This window comes from Brachyhypopomus gauderio, chromosome 19, assembly GCF_052324685.1.
Source record: "Brachyhypopomus gauderio isolate BG-103 chromosome 19, BGAUD_0.2, whole genome shotgun sequence".
Taxonomy (NCBI): domain Eukaryota; kingdom Metazoa; phylum Chordata; class Actinopteri; order Gymnotiformes; family Hypopomidae; genus Brachyhypopomus; species Brachyhypopomus gauderio.
In genome coordinates, this window is record NC_135229.1 from 2,278,436 (window position 1) to 2,298,477 (window position 20,042).

General features: G+C 47.7%; 3 protein-coding genes across 12 annotated transcripts in view; 2 read left to right on the forward strand and 1 right to left on the reverse strand.

Moving 5' to 3' along the window:
• Nucleotides 1-11,070, forward strand: part of piezo2b (piezo-type mechanosensitive ion channel component 2b) — a 77,455-nt gene extending 66,385 nt beyond the window's left edge. For all 10 annotated transcript variants that reach the window (XM_076981775.1, XM_076981782.1, XM_076981780.1 and 7 more), the window contains 6 exons: nt 1,069-1,161; nt 1,410-1,582; nt 1,921-2,037; nt 2,238-2,317; nt 6,905-7,097; nt 8,558-11,070. In XM_076981775.1, coding sequence (XP_076837890.1) covers nt 1,069-1,161; nt 1,410-1,582; nt 1,921-2,037; nt 2,238-2,317; nt 6,905-7,097; nt 8,558-8,810 — 909 coding nt within the window. In that variant the 3' untranslated portion in view covers nt 8,811-11,070. The remainder of the gene's footprint in view (nt 1-1,068; nt 1,162-1,409; nt 1,583-1,920; nt 2,038-2,237; nt 2,318-6,904; nt 7,098-8,557) is intronic.
• Nucleotides 11,071-11,142: 72 nt separating this feature from the next.
• On the reverse strand, nt 11,143-15,481 carry napgb (N-ethylmaleimide-sensitive factor attachment protein, gamma b). The gene is made up of 12 exons (XM_076981786.1): nt 15,267-15,481; nt 14,914-14,981; nt 14,682-14,766; nt 14,310-14,327; nt 14,176-14,206; nt 13,912-14,021; nt 13,691-13,757; nt 13,244-13,314; nt 13,071-13,149; nt 12,818-12,897; nt 12,381-12,510; nt 11,143-12,264 (listed from the first exon to the last, which is right to left on the reverse strand). Exons 1-12 carry the CDS (start codon nt 15,320-15,322, stop codon nt 12,127-12,129), a joined length of 933 nt encoding a protein of 310 aa, XP_076837901.1. The 5' UTR covers nt 15,323-15,481; the 3' UTR covers nt 11,143-12,126.
• A 297-nt stretch (nt 15,482-15,778) lies between these two features.
• The window catches only part of rab12 (RAB12, member RAS oncogene family), a 4,901-nt gene continuing 637 nt past the window's right edge, over nt 15,779-20,042 (forward strand). Inside the window, exons 1-3 of the mRNA XM_076982170.1 lie at nt 15,779-16,235; nt 17,543-17,603; nt 20,002-20,037. Coding sequence (XP_076838285.1) covers nt 15,995-16,235; nt 17,543-17,603; nt 20,002-20,037 — 338 coding nt within the window. The 5' untranslated portion in view covers nt 15,779-15,994. The remainder of the gene's footprint in view (nt 16,236-17,542; nt 17,604-20,001; nt 20,038-20,042) is intronic.

Below are 20,042 nucleotides of genomic sequence, written 5' to 3' on the forward strand. Positions count from 1 at the left end.
CATTTACCTGACCAATTTTAATGTTGCTTTGTGTATCAGGTTTGAAAAGTGCTGGAATTTAGGCTAAAGTACTTGAAATTGTAACTACTTCGTTTCACAACAAATATCTGTCTGACTGAACAGTTCTCTTGTAATTACATTAACAAATACGAGCCTCTTGTAATTCCAGGGCGAAACATGAAAGAACGTGAAGACGTTAAGATTGGGCGTTTTGAAAATAAACAACCATTAAATAATGTGATTTAAAAAAGCGAATTATTTCGAATCATTTAGAGTACAGTATATGTATAAATATTTAACTCAATTAAGTTTAACGAGCTGGGAATTATTGAAATGGACCTTGAAAGTGACGTACAAGTGCTTTAATTCCACCTTGTATAGGTGTATGAACCCTGCAAACATGACTGTTCTCATTGCGCTGAGACGCGGCGCGCGCGAACTTACAAAATTCGAGAGGTGCACGACCTCGTGAATCGACAGCGCGCGAGACCATCGCGCACGGGCGAAGCCACCGTGATTACGTTATTTTCGCCTTGCGGACCCTCGCGCTGCATCAAGTGTAAACCAGGCTTAAACCAAATCGCGTGTCTGATGAGCGTGTTCACCTCACTCTGCCTCTTGCCTACTTACGTCACGTGATCATAGTCTGCAGCGCGAATAGCTCCCTCTATTGCTGGACGAGGATAATGCAATTTGAGTTTGCTGTTATTCAAGGAGTTATCGTGGCTCTTTCGATGTGTTTATCGTGAAACTTCACATCGCGATAACGATAAAAATACGATTCATCGTGCAGCCCTAGTGTGTGTGTGTGTGTGTGTGTGTGCGATGGTAAGTGTGCTCTGGAAATATCCTTTAACTTTAGTAGAACTCAACTTACTCAAATCATTACTCTAATTTTCTCCTGGTCTTTATGTCGAAGGTCACAACTGTTTTAAAAAGTGTAATCAATAACCCAGAAACACATACTAGGGTCTAGTGTTAGGGTTAGGGGTTATGGGTTAGGGAATAACTAGGGGTTAGGGTACTTTGCTCTTGTTCTATTGTTCTGTTTGACTGTTTTTTTTCCAGCCGATCTTCACAATGAGTGCTCAACAGAAGAACCTCATCAACATCACGTCTAACGAGTTCACTAAGTTTGTAGAAATGCACAGCGCTAAATCAGTAAGTACACAGAAGGACTCGTCCAGACATTGTACGGTAGATGCCTGATACCACTTTGTTTAACATATGTCCTTTGTTAGGGTCACATGAGGCGTATACTGGCTGTTACTGGGCAGTTATCTCTTATTTACCGTGACCACTCAAAACTGACTGGGATATTTTACATAATATATAGCACTTAATTACCAGTGAAATCCCAAGTGGGTTTATAGCGGCCTGTCCACGTGGGCTCTGCTTGTGTGTGTCAGGAATCAGCACTGCAGTTCCTGGAGTCGTACGTCTATCAGGACGTCACCATTGCTCACCTGGAGGGCAGCTCCAACTCTCTCTGGACCATCAGCCCCCCCAGCAGGACAAACCTGATAGGCATGCTGAACTCCACCAGTGACCTGCCCTTGACCATGACCTGGTCCATACAGAGGTGCGCAGTGCTTTCTGGAGTGGGACGAGGCCATCTGTGGAGTAGAGCGTCACACCATCCGATACCTAAATACACTACATAAACACACAACTTGTGAAGTTAATGAAGAACAGAATATTTTGCCCACCTTCTGTTTGTTTAAAACTCACTAGTTTGGTTAAGACTCCCTGATTTGTTTAAGACTCCCTGGCTTGGTTAAGGCTCCCTAGTTTGGTTAAGACTCCCTGATTTGTTTAAGACTCCCTGGGTGTTAACATGTGTAGCGTCTGCCAGTCATGAACCCAAGATGCCTTCGTACAGAAGCTCTCTGAGCCTCTTTGTTTGTGGATTTTGTTCAGAAACCTGACCTTAGGAGCCAAAGCAGAGACTGCAATAGGCAAACACATCATCACTTTAGACCAGACCACCAAAGACAACCTTAGAGAGCTACTGATCACACCGACCAACTCTTCTGTGTAAGTATATACTTCATAACAGTTCACCAGATCTCTTCTGTGTGAGTCTATGCTTCATAACAGTTCACCAGAGCTCTTCTGTGTGAGTATATACTTCATAACAGTTCACCAGAGCTCTTCTGTGTGAGTATATACTTCATAACAGTTCACCAGTTCACCATTTAAACCTTAAGCATAATACCGAAACCCTGTCTTTTCAGAGTCATCGCAAATGTCTTTCCGAGATATCTTCGGGCACCGAGCGATTCAAATGCCAAACTCATTGAGCAGCTGGAGAAAGGTGAGTTCATACATACGTGAGATTCAGACAGACTCAGGCCTGCTTCTGTTAAACATCCAGTTACTGAGACCACTTGATGCTAGTTGAGACCAGTTCAGCTGGACACTACTCATTTAGTTTGAACAATCGGTTACAATATCAATTGGTTAATAGGAGGATAGAGGGACAGTTACAGCCGTCAGCTTATTACAGAGCGCACAACTCTGATCTCCCAGTGAAGATCGTTTTAGAGCACAACTCTGAACCAGATCTGACGCCTCCTTTATTCAGTAAGACGAGGCTAAAAAGCTGCAGGGACCACCACCACGTTTCTCACCACCACGTTTCTCTCCACCACGTTTCTCACCACCACGTTTCTCACCACCACTTTTCACACCACCACGTTTCTCACCACCAGGTTTCTCACCACCACTTTTCACACCACCACGTTTATCACCACCATGTTTCTCACCACCACATTTATCACCACCACGTTTCACACCACCAACGTTTCACACCACCACGTTTCTCACCACCACGTTTATCACCACCACGTTTCTCACCACCACGTTTCACACCACCACGTTTCTCTCCACCACGTTTATCACCACCACGTTTCACACCACCACGTTTCACATCACCACGTTTCTCACCACCACTTTTCACACCACGTTTCTCACCACCACGTTTCTCACCATCACGTTTCTCACCACCACTTTTCACACCACGTTTCTCACCACCACGTTTATCACCACCACGTTTCACACCACCACGTTTCTCACCACCACGTTTATCACCACCACGTTTCTCACCACCACGTTTCTCACCACCACATTTATCACCACCACGTTTCACACCACCAACGTTTCACACCACCACGTTTCTCACCACCACGTTTCTCACCACCACGTTTATCACCACCACGTTTCTCACCACCACATTTATCACCACCACGTTTCACACCACCAACGTTTCACACCACCACGTTTCTCACCACCACGTTTATCACCACCACGTTTCTCACCACCACGTTTCTCACCACCACGTTTCACACCACCACGTTTATCACCACCACGTTTCTCACCACCACGTTTCACACCATCACGTTTCTCACCATCACGTTTCTCTCCACCACGTTTATCACCACCACGTTTCACACCACCACGTTTCTCACCACCACTTTTCACACCACGTTTCTCACCATCACGTTTCTCACCACCACGTTTATCACCACCACGTTTCACACCACCACGTTTCTCACCACCACGTTTATCACCACCACGTTTCTCACCATCACGTTTCTCTCCACCACGTTTATCACCACCACGTTTGACACCACCACGTTTCTCACCACCACTTTTCACACCACGTTTCTCACCATCACGTTTCTCACCACCACTTTTCACACCACGTTTCTCACCACCACGTTTCTCACCATCACGTTTCTCACCACCACTTTTCACACCACGTTTCTCACCACCACGTTTATCACCACCACGTTTCACACCACCACGTTTCTCACCACCACGTTTCTCACCACCACGTTTATCACCACCACGTTTCTCACCACCACATTTATCACCACCACGTTTCACACCACCAACGTTTCACACCATCACGTTTCTCACCACCACTTTTCACACCACGTTTCTCACCACCACGTTTATCACCACCACGTTTCACACCACCACGTTTCTCACCACCACGTTTATCACCACCACGTTTCTCACCACCACGTTTCTCACCACCACATTTATCACCACCACGTTTCACACCACCAACGTTTCACACCACCACGTTTCTCACCACCACGTTTCTCACCACCACGTTTATCACCACCACGTTTCTCACCACCACATTTATCACCACCACGTTTCACACCACCAACGTTTCACACCACCACGTTTCTCACCACCACGTTTATCACCACCACGTTTCTCACCACCACGTTTCTCACCACCACGTTTCACACCACCACGTTTATCACCACCACGTTTCTCACCACCACGTTTCACACCACCACGTTTCTCACCATCACGTTTCTCTCCACCACGTTTATCACCACCACGTTTCACACCACCACGTTTCTCACCACCACTTTTCACACCACGTTTCTCACCATCACGTTTCTCACCACCACGTTTATCACCACCACGTTTCACACCACCACGTTTCTCACCACCACGTTTATCACCACCACGTTTCTCACCATCACGTTTCTCTCCACCACGTTTATCACCACCACGTTTGACACCACCACGTTTCTCACCACCACTTTTCACACCACGTTTCTCACCATCACGTTTCTCACCACCACTTTTCACACCACGTTTCTCACCACCACGTTTCTCACCATCACGTTTCTCACCACCACTTTTCACACCACGTTTCTCACCACCACGTTTATCACCACCACGTTTCTCACCACCACGTTTATCACCACCACGTTTCTCACCACCACGTTTCTCACCACCACATTTATCACCACCACGTTTCACACCACCAACGTTTCACACCACCACGTTTCTCACCACCACGTTTATCACCACCACGTTTATCACCACCACGTTTCTCACCACCACATTTATCACCAACACGTTTCACACCACCTACGTTTCACACCACCACGTTTATCACCACCACGTTTCTCACCACCACGTTTCACACCACCATGTTTCTCACCATCACGTTTCTCTCCACCACGTTTATCACCACCACGTTTCACACCACCACGTTTCTCACCACCACTTTTCACACCACGTTTCTCACCATCACGTTTCTCACCACCACGTTTATCACCACCACGTTTCACACCACCACGTTTCTCACCACCACGTTTATCACCACCACGTTTCTCACCATCACGTTTCTCTCCACCACGTTTATCACCACCACGTTTGACACCACCACGTTTCTCACCACCACTTTTCACACCACGTTTCTCACCATCACGTTTCTCACCACCACTTTTCACACCACGTTTCTCACCACCACGTTTCACACCACCACGTTTCACACCACCACGTTTCTCACCACCACGTTTCTCACCACTACGTTTATCACCACCACGTTTCACACCACGTTTCTTACCACCATGTTTCTCACCACCACGTTTCTCACCACCACGTTTCTTACCATCACGTTTCTCTCCACCACGTTTCTCACCACGTTTATCACCACCACGTTTCACACCACGTTTCTCACCACCACGTTTCTCACCACCACGTTTCTCACCACCACGTTTCTCACCATCACGTTTCTTACCATCACGTTTCTCTCCACCATGTTTCACACCACCACGTTTCTCACCACCACGTTTCTCACCATCACTTTTCTCTCCACCATGTTTCACACCACCACGTTTCTCACCACCACGTTTCTCACCATCACGTTTCTCTCCACCACGTTTCACACCACCACGTTTCTCACCACCACGTTTCTCTCCACCACGTTTCTCTCCACCACGTTTCACACCACCACGTTTCACACCACCACGTTTCTCACCACCACGTTTCACACCACCACGTTTCTCACCACCACGTTTCTCACCACGTTTCACACCATCACGTTTCACACCACCGTTTCTCACCACCACGTTTCTCACCATCACGTTTCACACCACCACGTTTATCACCACCACGTTTCACACCACCACGTTTACCACCACCATGTTTCACACCACCACGTTTATCACCACCACGTTTCACACCACCACGTTTCTCACTATCACCTTTCTCACCACCACGTTTATCACCACCACGTTTATCGCCACCACGTTTCACACCACCACGTTTCTCACTATCACCTTTCTCACCACCACGTTTCTCACCACTAACGTTTCTCACCACCACGTTTCTCACCACCAACGTTTCTCACCACCACGTTTCACACCACCACGTTTCTCACCACCAACATTTCTCACCACCAACGTTTCTCACCACCAACGTTTCTCACCACCACATTTCACACCACCACGTTTCACACGTTTCTCACCACCACGTTTATCACCACCACGTTTCACACCACCACGTTTCACACCATCACGTTTATCACCACCACGTTTCTCACCACCACGTTTCTCACCACCACGTTTCACACCACCACGTTTCTCACCACCAACATTTCTCACCACCAACGTTTCTCACCACCAACGTTTCTCACCACCACGTTTCACACCACCACGTTTCACACGTTTCTCACCACCACGTTTATCACCACCACGTTTCACACCACCACGTTTCACACCATCACGTTTATCACCACCACGTTTCACACCACCACGTTTCACACCACCACGTTTCTCACTATCACCTTTCTCACCACCACGTTTCTCACCACTAACGTTTCTCACCACCACGTTTCTCACCACCACGTTTCACACCACCACGTTTCACACCACCAACGTTTCACACCACCAACGTTTCTCACCACCATGTTTCTCACCACCGTTTCTCACCACCACGTTTATCACCACCACGTTTCACACCACGTTTCTCACCACCACGTTTCTCACCATCAACGTTTCACACCACCAACGTTTCTCCCCACCACATTTCACACCACCACGTTTCACACCACCACGTTTCTCACCATCACGTGTCTGTTCAGATTTCCAGAACATCACAGTGACTCTGGACCGGAGCAGCAGTGATGGGGGGAAGGTGCAGGAGTGGTGGATCGTGAATGAGATGAGTAAGGGTCCAATCACGTCGAAGACCAACTACACGCGGGTGGGGCTGGACATCTGGATCATCAGCGACCAGGTCAGCCCCCCCAGTCTGAGCTTCCTGGCAGGATACGGGTAAGAGATCCACATCTGTGCTCTGCTGAACAAGCCTATTACACACACACACACACACACACACACATACACACACCACACACATACACCCCACACACATACACACCACACACACACACACACACACAAACACCACACACACACACTCACACACACACACACATACACACACCACACACATACACACCACACACATACACACCACACACACACACACAAACACCACACACACACACATACACACACACACACACCACACACATACACACCACACACATACACACACAAACACCACACAAACACCACACACACACACACACACACCCACACACACTCACACACACACACACACACCACACACACACACACACACACTCACACACACACACCACACACACACACACACTCACACACACACACACACACACACACACACTCACACACACACACTCACACACACACACTCACACACACACACACACACACACACACTCACACACACACACATACACACACACACACTCACACACACACACACATACACACACACACACACACATACACACACATACACACACACACATGTGTGAGGTGTGTGTGGTGTGTGAGGGGATGTGTGAGGTGTGTGAGGGGATGTGTGAGGTGTGTGTGATGTGTGAGGTGTGTGTGGTGTGTGTGTGATGTGTGAGGGGATGTGTGAGGTGTGTGTGGTGTGTGAGGGGATGTGTGAGGGGATGTGTGGTGTGTGAGGGAATGTGTGAGGTGTGTGTGATGTGTGAGGTGTGTGTGGTGTGTGTGTGATGTGTGAGGGGATGTGTGAGGTGTGTGTGGTGTGTGTGTGATGTGTGAGGGGATGTGTGAGGTGTGTGTGGTGTGTGAGGGGATGTGTGATGTGTGTGTGATGTGTGAGGTGTGTGTGGTGTGTGAGGGGATGTGTGAGGTGTGTGAGGGGATGTGTGAGGTGTGTGTGGTGTGTGTGTGGTGTGTGAGGGGATGTGTGAGGTGTGTGTGGTGTGTGAGGGGATGTGTGAGGGGATGTGTGATGTGTGTGTGATGTGTGAGGGGATGTGTGAGGTGTGTGTGTGTGATGTGTGAGGGGATGTGTGAGGTGTGTGTGTGATGTGTGAAGGGATGTGTGAGGTGTGTGGTGTGTGTGTGATGTGTGAGGTGTGTGTGATGTGTGTGGTGTGTGAGGGGATGTGTGGTGTGTGAGGGGATGTGTGAGGTGTGTGTGATGTGTGTGGTGTGTGAGGGGATGTGTGTGGTGTGTGTGTGTGATGTGTGTGATGTGTGAGGTGTGTGTGTGGTGTGTGAGGGGATGTGTGGTGTGTGAGGGGATGTGTGTGGTGTGTGAGGTACGTGGTGTGTGAGGTACGTGGTGTGTGAGGTACGTGGTGCGTGAGGTGTGTGAGGTGTCTGATATGTGGTGTATGATATGATCTCCTGTCCTCATCATGCAGCATCATGGGTCTGTACATGTCCGTGGTTCTGGTGATCGGCAAGTTCGTGCGCGAGTTCTTCAGCGGCATCTCACACACCATCATGTTCGAGGAACTGCCCAACGTGGACCGCATTCTCAAGCTGTGCACCGACATCTTCCTGGTCAGAGAGACCGGCGAGCTGGACCTGGAGGAAGACCTGTACTCCAAGCTCATCTTCCTCTACCGCTCACCGGAGACCATGATCAAATGGACCAGGGAAAAGAACAAGTGAGGAGGAAGAGGAGGAAGAGGATGGTGACAACGCAGAAGGACGCTGCTCTGGACTTCACTGTTGTCTGTGTGTTCGTTAAACAGCTGGACGACACTGTTAACACTCGTAGCGTCGCTTTATAATCTGTGACCACACTCATCACAGTACTGGACTGTCCCAAGCAGAGGTCACCCAGTCCCTGACCTGTAGCCACTTGTACATTTTGAAGGGCTTTAATGGACATGAAGACATCCCATCATGCATCACTGCAAACACAACCTTACACAAGTGTATGAGCCAAGGGGCGTGGTCCTTCGTGGCTTGACTGACCAATCCCTTTGTGATTAAGATCAGACACTTTTAACTCGGCAAGGACTCAACTAAAGTTGATTTTTAAGGAACCTTTTTTTGTTTGTTTGTTGTTTTCTGATGGGGGAGACAACAACAACTTCTGGTTTTTTCAGAAGCCCAGAGAGACTCACACAACAGCAATCATCCAACAATCTGTACTTTCCTTATTTAGTTTGTACACCTAGCTGCTCTTTCACTCACTGTCTCAGGAACACACAGCACACACTTTCGCTGGGATACGACCCCCCCCCCCCCCCCCCCCCGCTGCGCGTCTGAACACTGTCTGACCTTTCACCTCCCAGTCAAACCCACCAAACACACTGTTACGATGCGCAAGAAGCAATCTGTGGTAAGAGGGAACCAGGTACATATCATGATCACATGATGCCGACTATTTGCAAAGCATGGACTTTTCGGAGGTGGTTATTTTAGTTTCTTTTTGTAGTTTCTTATGCTGTATAACATTTGGGGGGGGGAAATAGGCTCATATGTGAAATCTTTTACCAAGGGGATGAAGCAATATGATAATACAAGCGTTAAAGAGTGGTGGGTGGGTGTGGGAGGGGCGGGGCTTAGTTTGTACATAATTGATTGGCAGTATCAAACGGCCTATCGTAGGAAAGGGCTCTCTGAATCTGGCTGTAGGCGAAGGTACAATCTCTGGGGAGCAGAGCGTACGGTTTGCAAGTTTTAGTTTGTAGTTCTGAGTACGACCACAGCCACCCTCAACACCAGAGCTCTGGGCATATTCGTTTTAGGATGGAGACCTCCGCCTGTCCCCACTTTCATGAACTATGCATTATTTAAAGCCATTGTAGCATGAGAGAATAATTACTATTTGACATGAGACATTTTCAATATAGGCTTTTACACAGACAAATGTGAAGCTTTATTGGGTTTTAGCGTGTACCAGGATAAACCTGAGAAGAACTGGCCTTCAAATAAAGCACATATCAGAAGGACTTCATCCCTGTTCTCTCGCACACGTTCCTCACACTCACCGTCGACCAGAACCTTTAACACCAAGATGATTTGTTCTGTGCATGCGTACGTAAAACAGAAGAGGAAGTTGAAAAACTCTGCACGCAGATTTAGGATTGACATGATTGCAGAAAAATATGTTTCTCTTGATCGTTTTGACCTTTGTGGATACCACAAAAGACTGGATTCATTTTCAACAGATAAAATTTATGGCAGTGAAATCACAAATCACGTCAACCAAATCACAAAATACTTTCTGTATCAGTAGTCTCCTCACTAGTCTCAGATATCCAGGTATGATGACCCACACAAACAGAATAATGCAGTCAGGACCCGGTGTCCCAACCGAGCTCCCACCATGCAGGGGGTTTAATAGAAACCCCGGACACTTGCTAGGGTGGTACCTGGACACAAGTCATGCACCTCCAGTTCCAGTGAGATTAAATACAAGCAGAGGACATTTCAGTGCAACGTTAATGTTGAACACAGCTCCACTCCATCTGTTTAACCAGAGCCCAGCGGAGGACACGGGGCAGTCGAGTTGTTATGCGTTATTTGTGGCGCTGATGGCGTTCTCGATATCTTAACCACTCCTCTGCCCTCCTGGCCCGTGCGAATACACTCATCCATCAGAGCTGCAGCGGCAGGGAAACTCTGAGCTCCGCAGAACAGCCATACATTAATGATGAGCCAAAGAGAGCAGGAACCCTCATTAAACAGAAACGGAACAAGAGAGCTCGGTGTCTGGAGCGCACGCGATGCCTGCTGAGATGTCTGCAGAGGCTGAAATGGAAAAACGTGCTGCGTTATTGCTGGGTGATCCAGAGGAACCTGAAGTCTTCGTGTTAGTTTAAAATAACCTCAATGTTTAATTTTGGTATTAAACCAATGAGCATTTCCTGCAAAAAGGTTAAATAATTACCCATGACGAATCTGATTTTTTGATATTTGTATGGTTTGCACACAAACCCACTCTTTTTCTTACACACACACACACACACACACACACACAAACAGGATAGACCCCACAGCAGAGATGTTTATTGCTGTACACACCACATTGTCATCAGCGAAATGCATTTAACAGGCAAGACCAACCTCCATAGCAACCTTATCTGACTGGATCTGTCAAACATATGGTCCCTTTGGTCATACTTGGCAATAAATTCCAGGATATTCACACATTTTGTCTCTCCCTTATCTTATAATGCACAGCCGCACTCCTGAGGTGAAGGTGTTGACCGCACCCCTTTCTGTCAGCATTCTGCTAACGTGTTGATTTTCAGAGGATCGTTGTCTCATCAGAACTATAACCCAACATTAAAAAAAAAAGGACTTTTGTTTTGCATCCCAACGATACAGAGTGTGGGGGGAGAGGTCTGACTCTAAATCAGGACTTTTACTTTGACATGCTCCAAGTTAAAAGTTTGTTCCCAGTCCCCTCTGCTGTGCCCTGTCCCCACAACACACTGCTACACATTTAAAGGGAGTTTCAAACAAACGGCGTTAGCGTGGCCATGCTAACTCCTAACTCACGTGGATCACAGCTCGGCTATTTTTTAGCCGCACAAACCCTTGACGTTCAACAACACTATGAATAAATTACTGTACATTGTGGCCATTTTAAATATGATTGCATAAACCATGTAAATGATTGGATACACTTACATCACTGCATAACTGGTCACTAAACCAGCACATGAATCGATACTGCACACATGACAAAAATCTGTATCCTCATAAAAGAAAGTACATGTTGACATTTGATAAATGAACTGACATTTAACAATTATTATCTAAAATTTTAAATACCTTAAATACTTTTTATAGCCTTAGTATTTTTACATTTAAATTTACACCTTTCACTTTTATCCAGTGGACTCCCAAGGTCCACGACGTTAACATGGGAATGGGTTTGGAGGAGAGTCCACCGTGAACAGTGTACACACACACACACACTCACACACACACACACACACACACACACACACACACACACACAGATCTAGCACAGTCCTCCCTCGTACTCGTCCTCGTCCACTGCTGCTGGTGCCCCTCCTGCGCCCCCTTGTGGAGCGCCGGGGGATTTCTTCTTCTTGGCGCCCCCTCCTGGTACCTTCAGAGAAATGGCCAGCTTTGCGTACTGAACAAGAACACAGCACCGTCACTCTCCGCTTGTAGAAGACCAGCGCCCAGGTATTTACACATTAACATCCGTATGTTTGCTAAATGTTTTGTCAAAATCCAGTCAGGACTCACGTCATTGTCCATGTACTTCAGAAGAGGCGAGTTACACACACGGTTCACCTGGTCCTCGTCCTGCTCGTCATAGCCCGCCAATAACGTCTCCATGGCAACACAGTCCTCGCTGCCACTGAACCCTGGAAGGCTAGAAAGGTGCAGAACGCTGATCTGAGAACAGTTGTTCCCATTTACCTTCTAATTGATGCATTATATTGAACACTGGTAAACCTGATCCTAGTTCAGTACTGTTCCTCTGAAAAGGCGGAATTTATGTTCCAACAGGACAGCAGCACAAAAACATGACTGGACATCCAGTAAAATATGATGTTACTCCTCATTAAATTAAACTAGATCAGGCAAAACGTTGATTGAGTGGACACACACACACACACACACACACACACACTCACACACACACACACACTCACACACACTCACTCACACACACATACCTGTAACTCTCCCTCACACACTTATCTGCTGCCACAAAGTCCCCTCGATGGAGATGGACCAGGACCTGTGCGATGGTCTTCTACAGGAACAACCAGACCAGATCAACCGTCAGAAAAACAACACCAGGAAAATGGTACAAAAAAAAAAACCCATTCGGGTCTGTTGACCTCTTCTGTTGACATCAGACAGTTCTCAGCCATGACCTAAGACACCAGAGTTCCCATCATGCACCCTAACGCCATGACTACGCACCTTGAAGCAGGTGGGGTAATTCTCTATTTCTTTGTACATGTTTTTTTCCTTTTGAAGGGACACGGCCGCCTCGTCCAGCCTGTGGGGGAGAGAACCGGCTCCTTCAGGCAAACAGAACGGCGCCGTGCTGCCCCCTAGTGGCCACTATCGGCACTTCGACGACGCTCGCTCACCTGCGCAAGCGCACCAGCAGCCTGGACGCTTTCCCCAGCAGCTCGGCGGCCTGCCTCAGTCTGTCCTCGTTCTGAACACAGCACAGGTGCGTTAATGGCGGCGTGAGGTTGTGTTTCCACCTGAGGACACTAGATGGTGCCAGCGGCGCATATTCCAGCCATAATGCTGAATACCAGCTAATAAAAAATATCAGATAACAATAGTACTTTCTTTTCATCCATTTATATTGTTTTTGGGAATAATATCATTTATTTTCACCAAGTTTCCTAAATTCCACACTCATAATAATTCTCCTAAAGGTTCATGCAGGTTTTGCCTGCACACAAACTCAGTTTTTCTATTTAAACATAGACTTTAAAACAATGTCTTGGTGATGAAACAAACCGCTAATCCCAGTGTCCCCAAACTACACTGTGACCATCTCCTCCGCAGCTGTTAACACTGACCTCAAAAACAGAAGCAGCTTTCTGATACAAGTCCACAGCCTTCTCGAGATCCATCGGTTCGATGAGTCTGCAAGAAAGGGTCGTGATGGTTAGCGGCCCTGAAGGAGAACGTCTGGGCTGAAAGCTGCGTTTCTCCTCCGAGTACACGGTGTGTGTGCAGTGAACGCAGGGTGCATGTTCTGCGCTGAGAACCTCTCTGAACATCGAGCACTTGGACGTACTTGCCGGCCCGGTCCAGGGCCATGCCAGCGGTGCCGGATGTCCCGTTCTCCACGTACATCACGCTGGCCTTCTCGATGAGCTCCACGGCTTCAGTCATGCGCTTCATCTCCTGCGGGAAGAGACGGTTCCTCTGGTTAGACCAGACCAGCATCAGCGCTACGCTTCCCACACAGATCAACCTGATCCCACAACCACCACAGAACGGTTCATCCTGGTGTTCTTGTTAGGAAATGCTTTAAACTGATCTGATTGAGTAAACGTACCTTTAACATCATGCCAGCTTGTTCAATCGCCCTGGAGGAACATGTCATTGAACATCATAAACCCGCACATGCAACTGTGCACATTTAACAACTATTAATATCTATTTAGTTTAAAATGAATCTTGAACACTTACTTTGCAGCATGAAACAATCTGTTGGTTAAAGTTAAGTACTGCATGTGGACATATGAGGAATAAACTATTTTATAACAATCTCTTCAAAGCAGTGGCCATATGGTAAGAATGTGATAATAATAATTCTATAACTCAAGACTATGGGACTATGGATGGTTATATATGCTTTACATCAGTATGACTCAAGTGTCTTAAAGTTCATTATAATACTGCGCATTTAGCAACAGAGGGCCACCTTGCTGGAGATCTAAATATCTTACCACCTACACACACATACGGGAGGGGTGCATAGAATTTTACTGTCTTCAAAACACAACACTCTTAAATTGAGTCTATCAGATATCCATCCTCAAATTAGGAAGGGGAGGATACGTTTTGTTCTCGGTCTGATACTCCGCTTCCTTTAGGTAAGCATCCTTCGCCTGCTCAAACTGCTTGGCGTTTTTAAAAGCCACAGCTGATGATGACAGAGCACATCGTTTAAAATCACCGTGACCTCAAAGCGCCACTCGTCACACTAAACACACTTCAGACAACCGTGCAACATTCGTGACCTTTATGTCAGAAAACAAAGAAGTCCAAAGTGTGATTGCAACATTCGCACCAGCTTTCGCCATTTCTGACGCCGCTCCGTCGTAGTCTGGTTTCCACTTCGTCATACTGGTCTTCAGGCTGCAACACGTCAAAAATACTAAATAAAAATGCCCATCACAGGGCATGACAGGATTCAGCATCAGTACCACTACACCCGTCGCCGGGGCAACCTTCATCAGGACGCAGAAATTACGCAATCTGGTCCGCGCAGCTCGCGGGGATTATTACCGTTACACGACAATTATGGATGAACAGAACTATAAATATGAATAATCTACACCAGCATGCGACAGTCCGCCGTGCATCTATATTTAGATCAGGACAGGACGGGCGTCGATGCTCTGATTTAAACACACATCTCACCATTTCTCGGCTTTGGCGATGTGTTCGTGCGCCTCGTGGATCTTCTGCGCTGCCATGATGCGGAGAGAGAGAGAGAGAGAGAGAGAGAGAGCTGAGACCACCGCGGGTTCGGGCTGGTTCTGCGACGGGAGGAGGATGAGCAGTGTTGGACTGAACCACACACCTCGGCCTGCACACTGAGATTATCTCGCCTTTCTCCTCAACGTCACTGTGTTGTTCTACGGGAGCCCAAGCGGGATATCGCGTTGAAGCATTATTTAATTTTCGCATTGCTAATATATCTGTGATTTAAACCTCAAGTTTAAACCTCACTACGGTAATTATTTTTATTATAGTAATTATCGAATTATTTGTTCTATATTGTCCTTTTATTCGGCCCCAAATATTCCATATTATTAATCTAAAAAAAAGAAGTATTCAGTAGAAAACTGCACTTTTATCCACGTATCATTTTTAATAAAGTGATGTTTAATAGTCAGTGTTATAATAAACGCGTATAAATGCTCCGTGAACGCGCGCGGACGACGGGAACGCGACGGAACCGGAAGTGACGCGTGGGTCCGGGTCCGGTCCCAGGACGACGATCCACGAAGAGAGGAGCGACCAAACTTTGACAAACTCGACAACAAATAAACAACAACAACACAACAAAGTCGTTTAAAGTATCGACACGTTGCGCAAAAATAAAAGACTGAAGCAGAAACGACGCGGCGGATGTGGAGGTTCTGATGGATCCGAGAGCGGGCGTGCGGCGCGGGGCCGGCGGCGGGGTTCGGGGCGGGTTCGGCGGGGGTTCGGCCTCGGGCTCCCCCGCCACGGGAGCCCAGGCTCGGCGCAGGAAGGTGCCGCCCAGACCGGCGGACCACAAGCTGCAGGTGATAATAATCGGGTCCCGCGGCGTGGGCAAGACCAGCATCATGGAGAGATTCACCGACGACACCTTCTGCGAGGCGTGCAAGTCCACCGTGGGTAAGGAGGGTCCCGGTACCGGTACCGGGCTGTCGGGATCTGAGAGCCACGGCTGTCCCTCCACGGTTATGGGGTTTATCTACACGTCCTGTGGTGCTGACCCCCCCCCCCCTGAAGAAGATCAGTGGGTCAGAACTGGTCCTGGGATCATGGGGTGACTCTGTCTACCTCTCTGGCTCCATCAGTGTGTTTATTAGTTGTACATACAGAAACAGAGTCAGATGGGGTTAAACCTGGATCAATGTTCCTGAGGGAATATCCTCCATATGTTGTTTACTTCATTATGTTTGTTTAGATCTGACCCGTCTGAGGTTGCGTTATTTGATCAGTTCTGGTGAGATAGGAACCTGGTGATCAATAAGATGGTGAGACGAGTCTCAACAGGACGTACAGACTTGGTACAGACGTGTAAAGATGGCGAGAGTTTCCTGCCGTGGACTTTCTAGGATTTTAACTTTAACCCCCCCTGGCAAGGCAGTTTTAAAACTGGAGTTGAATTGAGCGTGTGACAGAAACATAATCCACTGTTTTTGTTTTTTAAAGTAATAACATTTCATATAAGGCTGTAACGAGTCATAAAATTGAGAAGTATGATGTGCAGTCAGGTTCAACTTGTTTTTCTGGGTTTCCCAAAGCACCCGTACCAGCACAAGTGAAAACTGATACAGCGGCTCATCCCCCCCCCCGTATGGACCTCGAGTCAGAGTAGTAGTGCGCCTGTCTGGCCTCCCAAAATACCCCCTCACACACAGCTGTCAGGGGCTCCATTTTCTGCACCGTCACCCTTGTGACACGGGCAGTACGGGGTTACCTTGGCCTCCAGGGCCATCGCGTCCCACCCAGACACGCTACCCTTGGCATAGTGCACGCAACAGACCCACCACCGTTCCACTAACCTTCCACTATCTTCTGAACGGCTAAACGACATTCACAGAACAACTATCAATACTGTTGTTAGGGCATTTAGTACAGATGGGAGAGGATGTTTTAATCGTTTGTAGGCAGTTATTCTTAAGATTTCAGAGGCAGAGTAGAAAACGTTTTGGGGGGTTTAATGGTGTTGCTAGATTAGACCGTGTGGACACTAACAGGGCTGGACCGTGACTTCCTGTCTCGCCTCTCGGTGACAATTACATGGTTGTATCTTCTCACCTGCTGGTTTCTGCTCTCAATCACCCAAGTGTTGTTTATTCTTTTACATTTCTGTCACTTTTTTACTCTGTTTTTATCTGTGCCTGTCTGTCTGTCTGTCTGTCTGTCTGTGTGCCCTGCTTCTCTACGGGGTTCCTGTCTCTCTGTACGTCAAGGTGTGGATTTTAAAATCAAAACGGTGGAGCTCAGAGGGATGAAGATCAGGTTGCAGATCTGGTAAGTGAACAGGACGTTCTCGGCCCACATCGCCGGCTCATCCCAGCCGGGTCACTTCCTGTGTCTCAGCAGCACGAGATAATTCTTAGCCATTCTCCCAAGCAGGAAGTCTAGCACAGTTTGCCCCGCCCCCTGGGTGTCGGCTAATTCCTGCTTTCAGGAGATGAGTCACGGTTGAAGCTGGCTGACTCTAGCAGGGCACCGCTAAATATGAATCCTGTACCGGCTTGTGTCCCACTAATTTCATATAATCATGCATAATCATAATAATCATGCGTAATAATGCTCTGAAGGCACGTGCAGCCGCTGTGGCCTCCTGGTTCTCATGGTGATCACAGATCCATGAAAGAAGGTCACAATGACTGTAGAAAACGTGATTGTCCTCGTGCACGTGTGTCTCACGTGTGTCTCACGTGTGTCTCACGTGTGTCTCACGGCTGACGGTGCACCGATAGCTTTGCTGGCCTCCCTTTGTCCCCTGATCCCTGACCTTCCTCTTCATCCACCTTCCTCTTCCTCCACCCTCCCTGCTTGGCTCTGACATCACACCTCCACCTGCAGCTCTGCTTTGCGTGCCGTCCTAGCCCACTTGATCCTGACTAACCACCCCGTTTCCATGGTTTCTCTCTTATAGCCCTGACCCTTGATGCGTAGCTGTCCTGTAACGGCCAGTCGGGAATCTCGTGTAATCTGCACTCTTTAGAAAAACGCTAAAGTCACGTTGACCAAAGTGTGCTGTGTAGTTACGCTGTTTGACCAATATGTCTGTTTAGTTTGTTCTCTGTTGATGTATGGAGACTGATCTGTGACAGAAATTATTTATTGACCTAGTAGATCATACAGTTTAAGGCTAGCAGTTCCAGGGCTAGGCTAATGCAGTTCCTGTAGACCTTTACTGACGATCTAATCCATGTTATCCGTCATCTGGGATTCTGGGATTAAGCATCCCGATGGTCTGTGCAGTCATAAAGCCTGAAAAGACATATGAGCTGTATCTGAAACGCCATGTGCTTCTGTTTAATGGAATATAAGAAAATACTTCTGACTGCTTTAAGGCGTACAGTGGTGTGTACAGTAGTTCGTACAGTAGTGCATACAGTAGTGCGTACAGTGGTGCGCACCGTAGTTCGTACAGTAGTGCGTACAGTGGTGCGCACCGTAGTTCGTACAGTAGTGCGTACAGTGGTGCGTACAGTGGTGCGTACCGTAGTTCGTACAGTAGTTCGTACAGTAGTGCGTACAGTAGTTCGTACCGTAGTGCATATAGTCACTGTAATTCTTTTGTCCTTTTAAGTGAGTTGCGGGAACTGCAGCTGTTCACACTTCGGCTTTAACGTGTGTGAAGCGTGTGGGGGAGGGCGGGCCACGCCTGGAGCCCTCCTCACCTCCGCCCCGCCTCCACCCTGCCTCCGCCCCTCATCCACCCATGCAGATGGCTGTTACTAACCTCCGCCTGCCTGTGTCGCACGTGCGCTCACACCCGGCTACCCAGCACCACCCTTGACTCCACCACCGTTCGCCCTAACACGCCATCGCTGTCATGTGACGCCTCACCTTTCCTCTCTGTGACATCATATCCTGTTTGGGGGGACTCGTGGCCAGGCTAGGGCGGATAAGGTACAGTAAGAGTGAACTTTTAACTCCAAACCCAGAGAAATGGCGACCTCCTTTTCTAATGTGATCATTACATATTGCTTTATTTACTTTACAAGGACGGAAAACATATTACTTTGTTTGTTTGTTTTGTTGTTTACCCCCAAACACACTGGAGTGACGGACATACACCTGTCCATCTTTCACTCGGCCAATTACAGCGTTTGCTGGTTGAAACTAGCGTAGTGGCTGTCTGCATCATCAGATCCTGGAGACACGCTCACCCCATATGGGGGGTTTCTGGGGTGGAAGGGTTGGAGCGGGGGGGAGGGGGGTCTGGGGGGGTCGTCTGACACCTTCTCTTTCTTTCTTGTCATGGTTTTCAGATTTGAATGCTTTTTTGTTTGTTTTACTGGTGATAAAACTCATCTGACATCTGGTGACTTGGCTGTAGACCTTTGATTGATCTCAGACTTTTATCACACTCAAGTATTTGAATATAGAATACTTTAAATACTTTATTTGGATGTAAATATAAAAGTATATTCAAAAACCTCATAGCTAGAGGTGCAGTCGATACAGTAACTAAATATTTTCTGTTTATGCCATGAAACACACTGAAGTCCTCGCATTACCATTATCTGTTGAGGAGTAGTGTTTAAAGTACGATGAAGAGCGTTCATGCGGTTATGGGAGGGTTGTTTACGCTCTGCCTTTGAGGGTGGGGTTAGGGAGGGGTCGTCTGGCTGGTGTTGTGCTGGTCGCAGCGATGATGATGATGATGATGATGATGATGGTGTTGCAGGGATACGGCGGGTCAGGAGCGTTTCAACAGCATCACGTCGG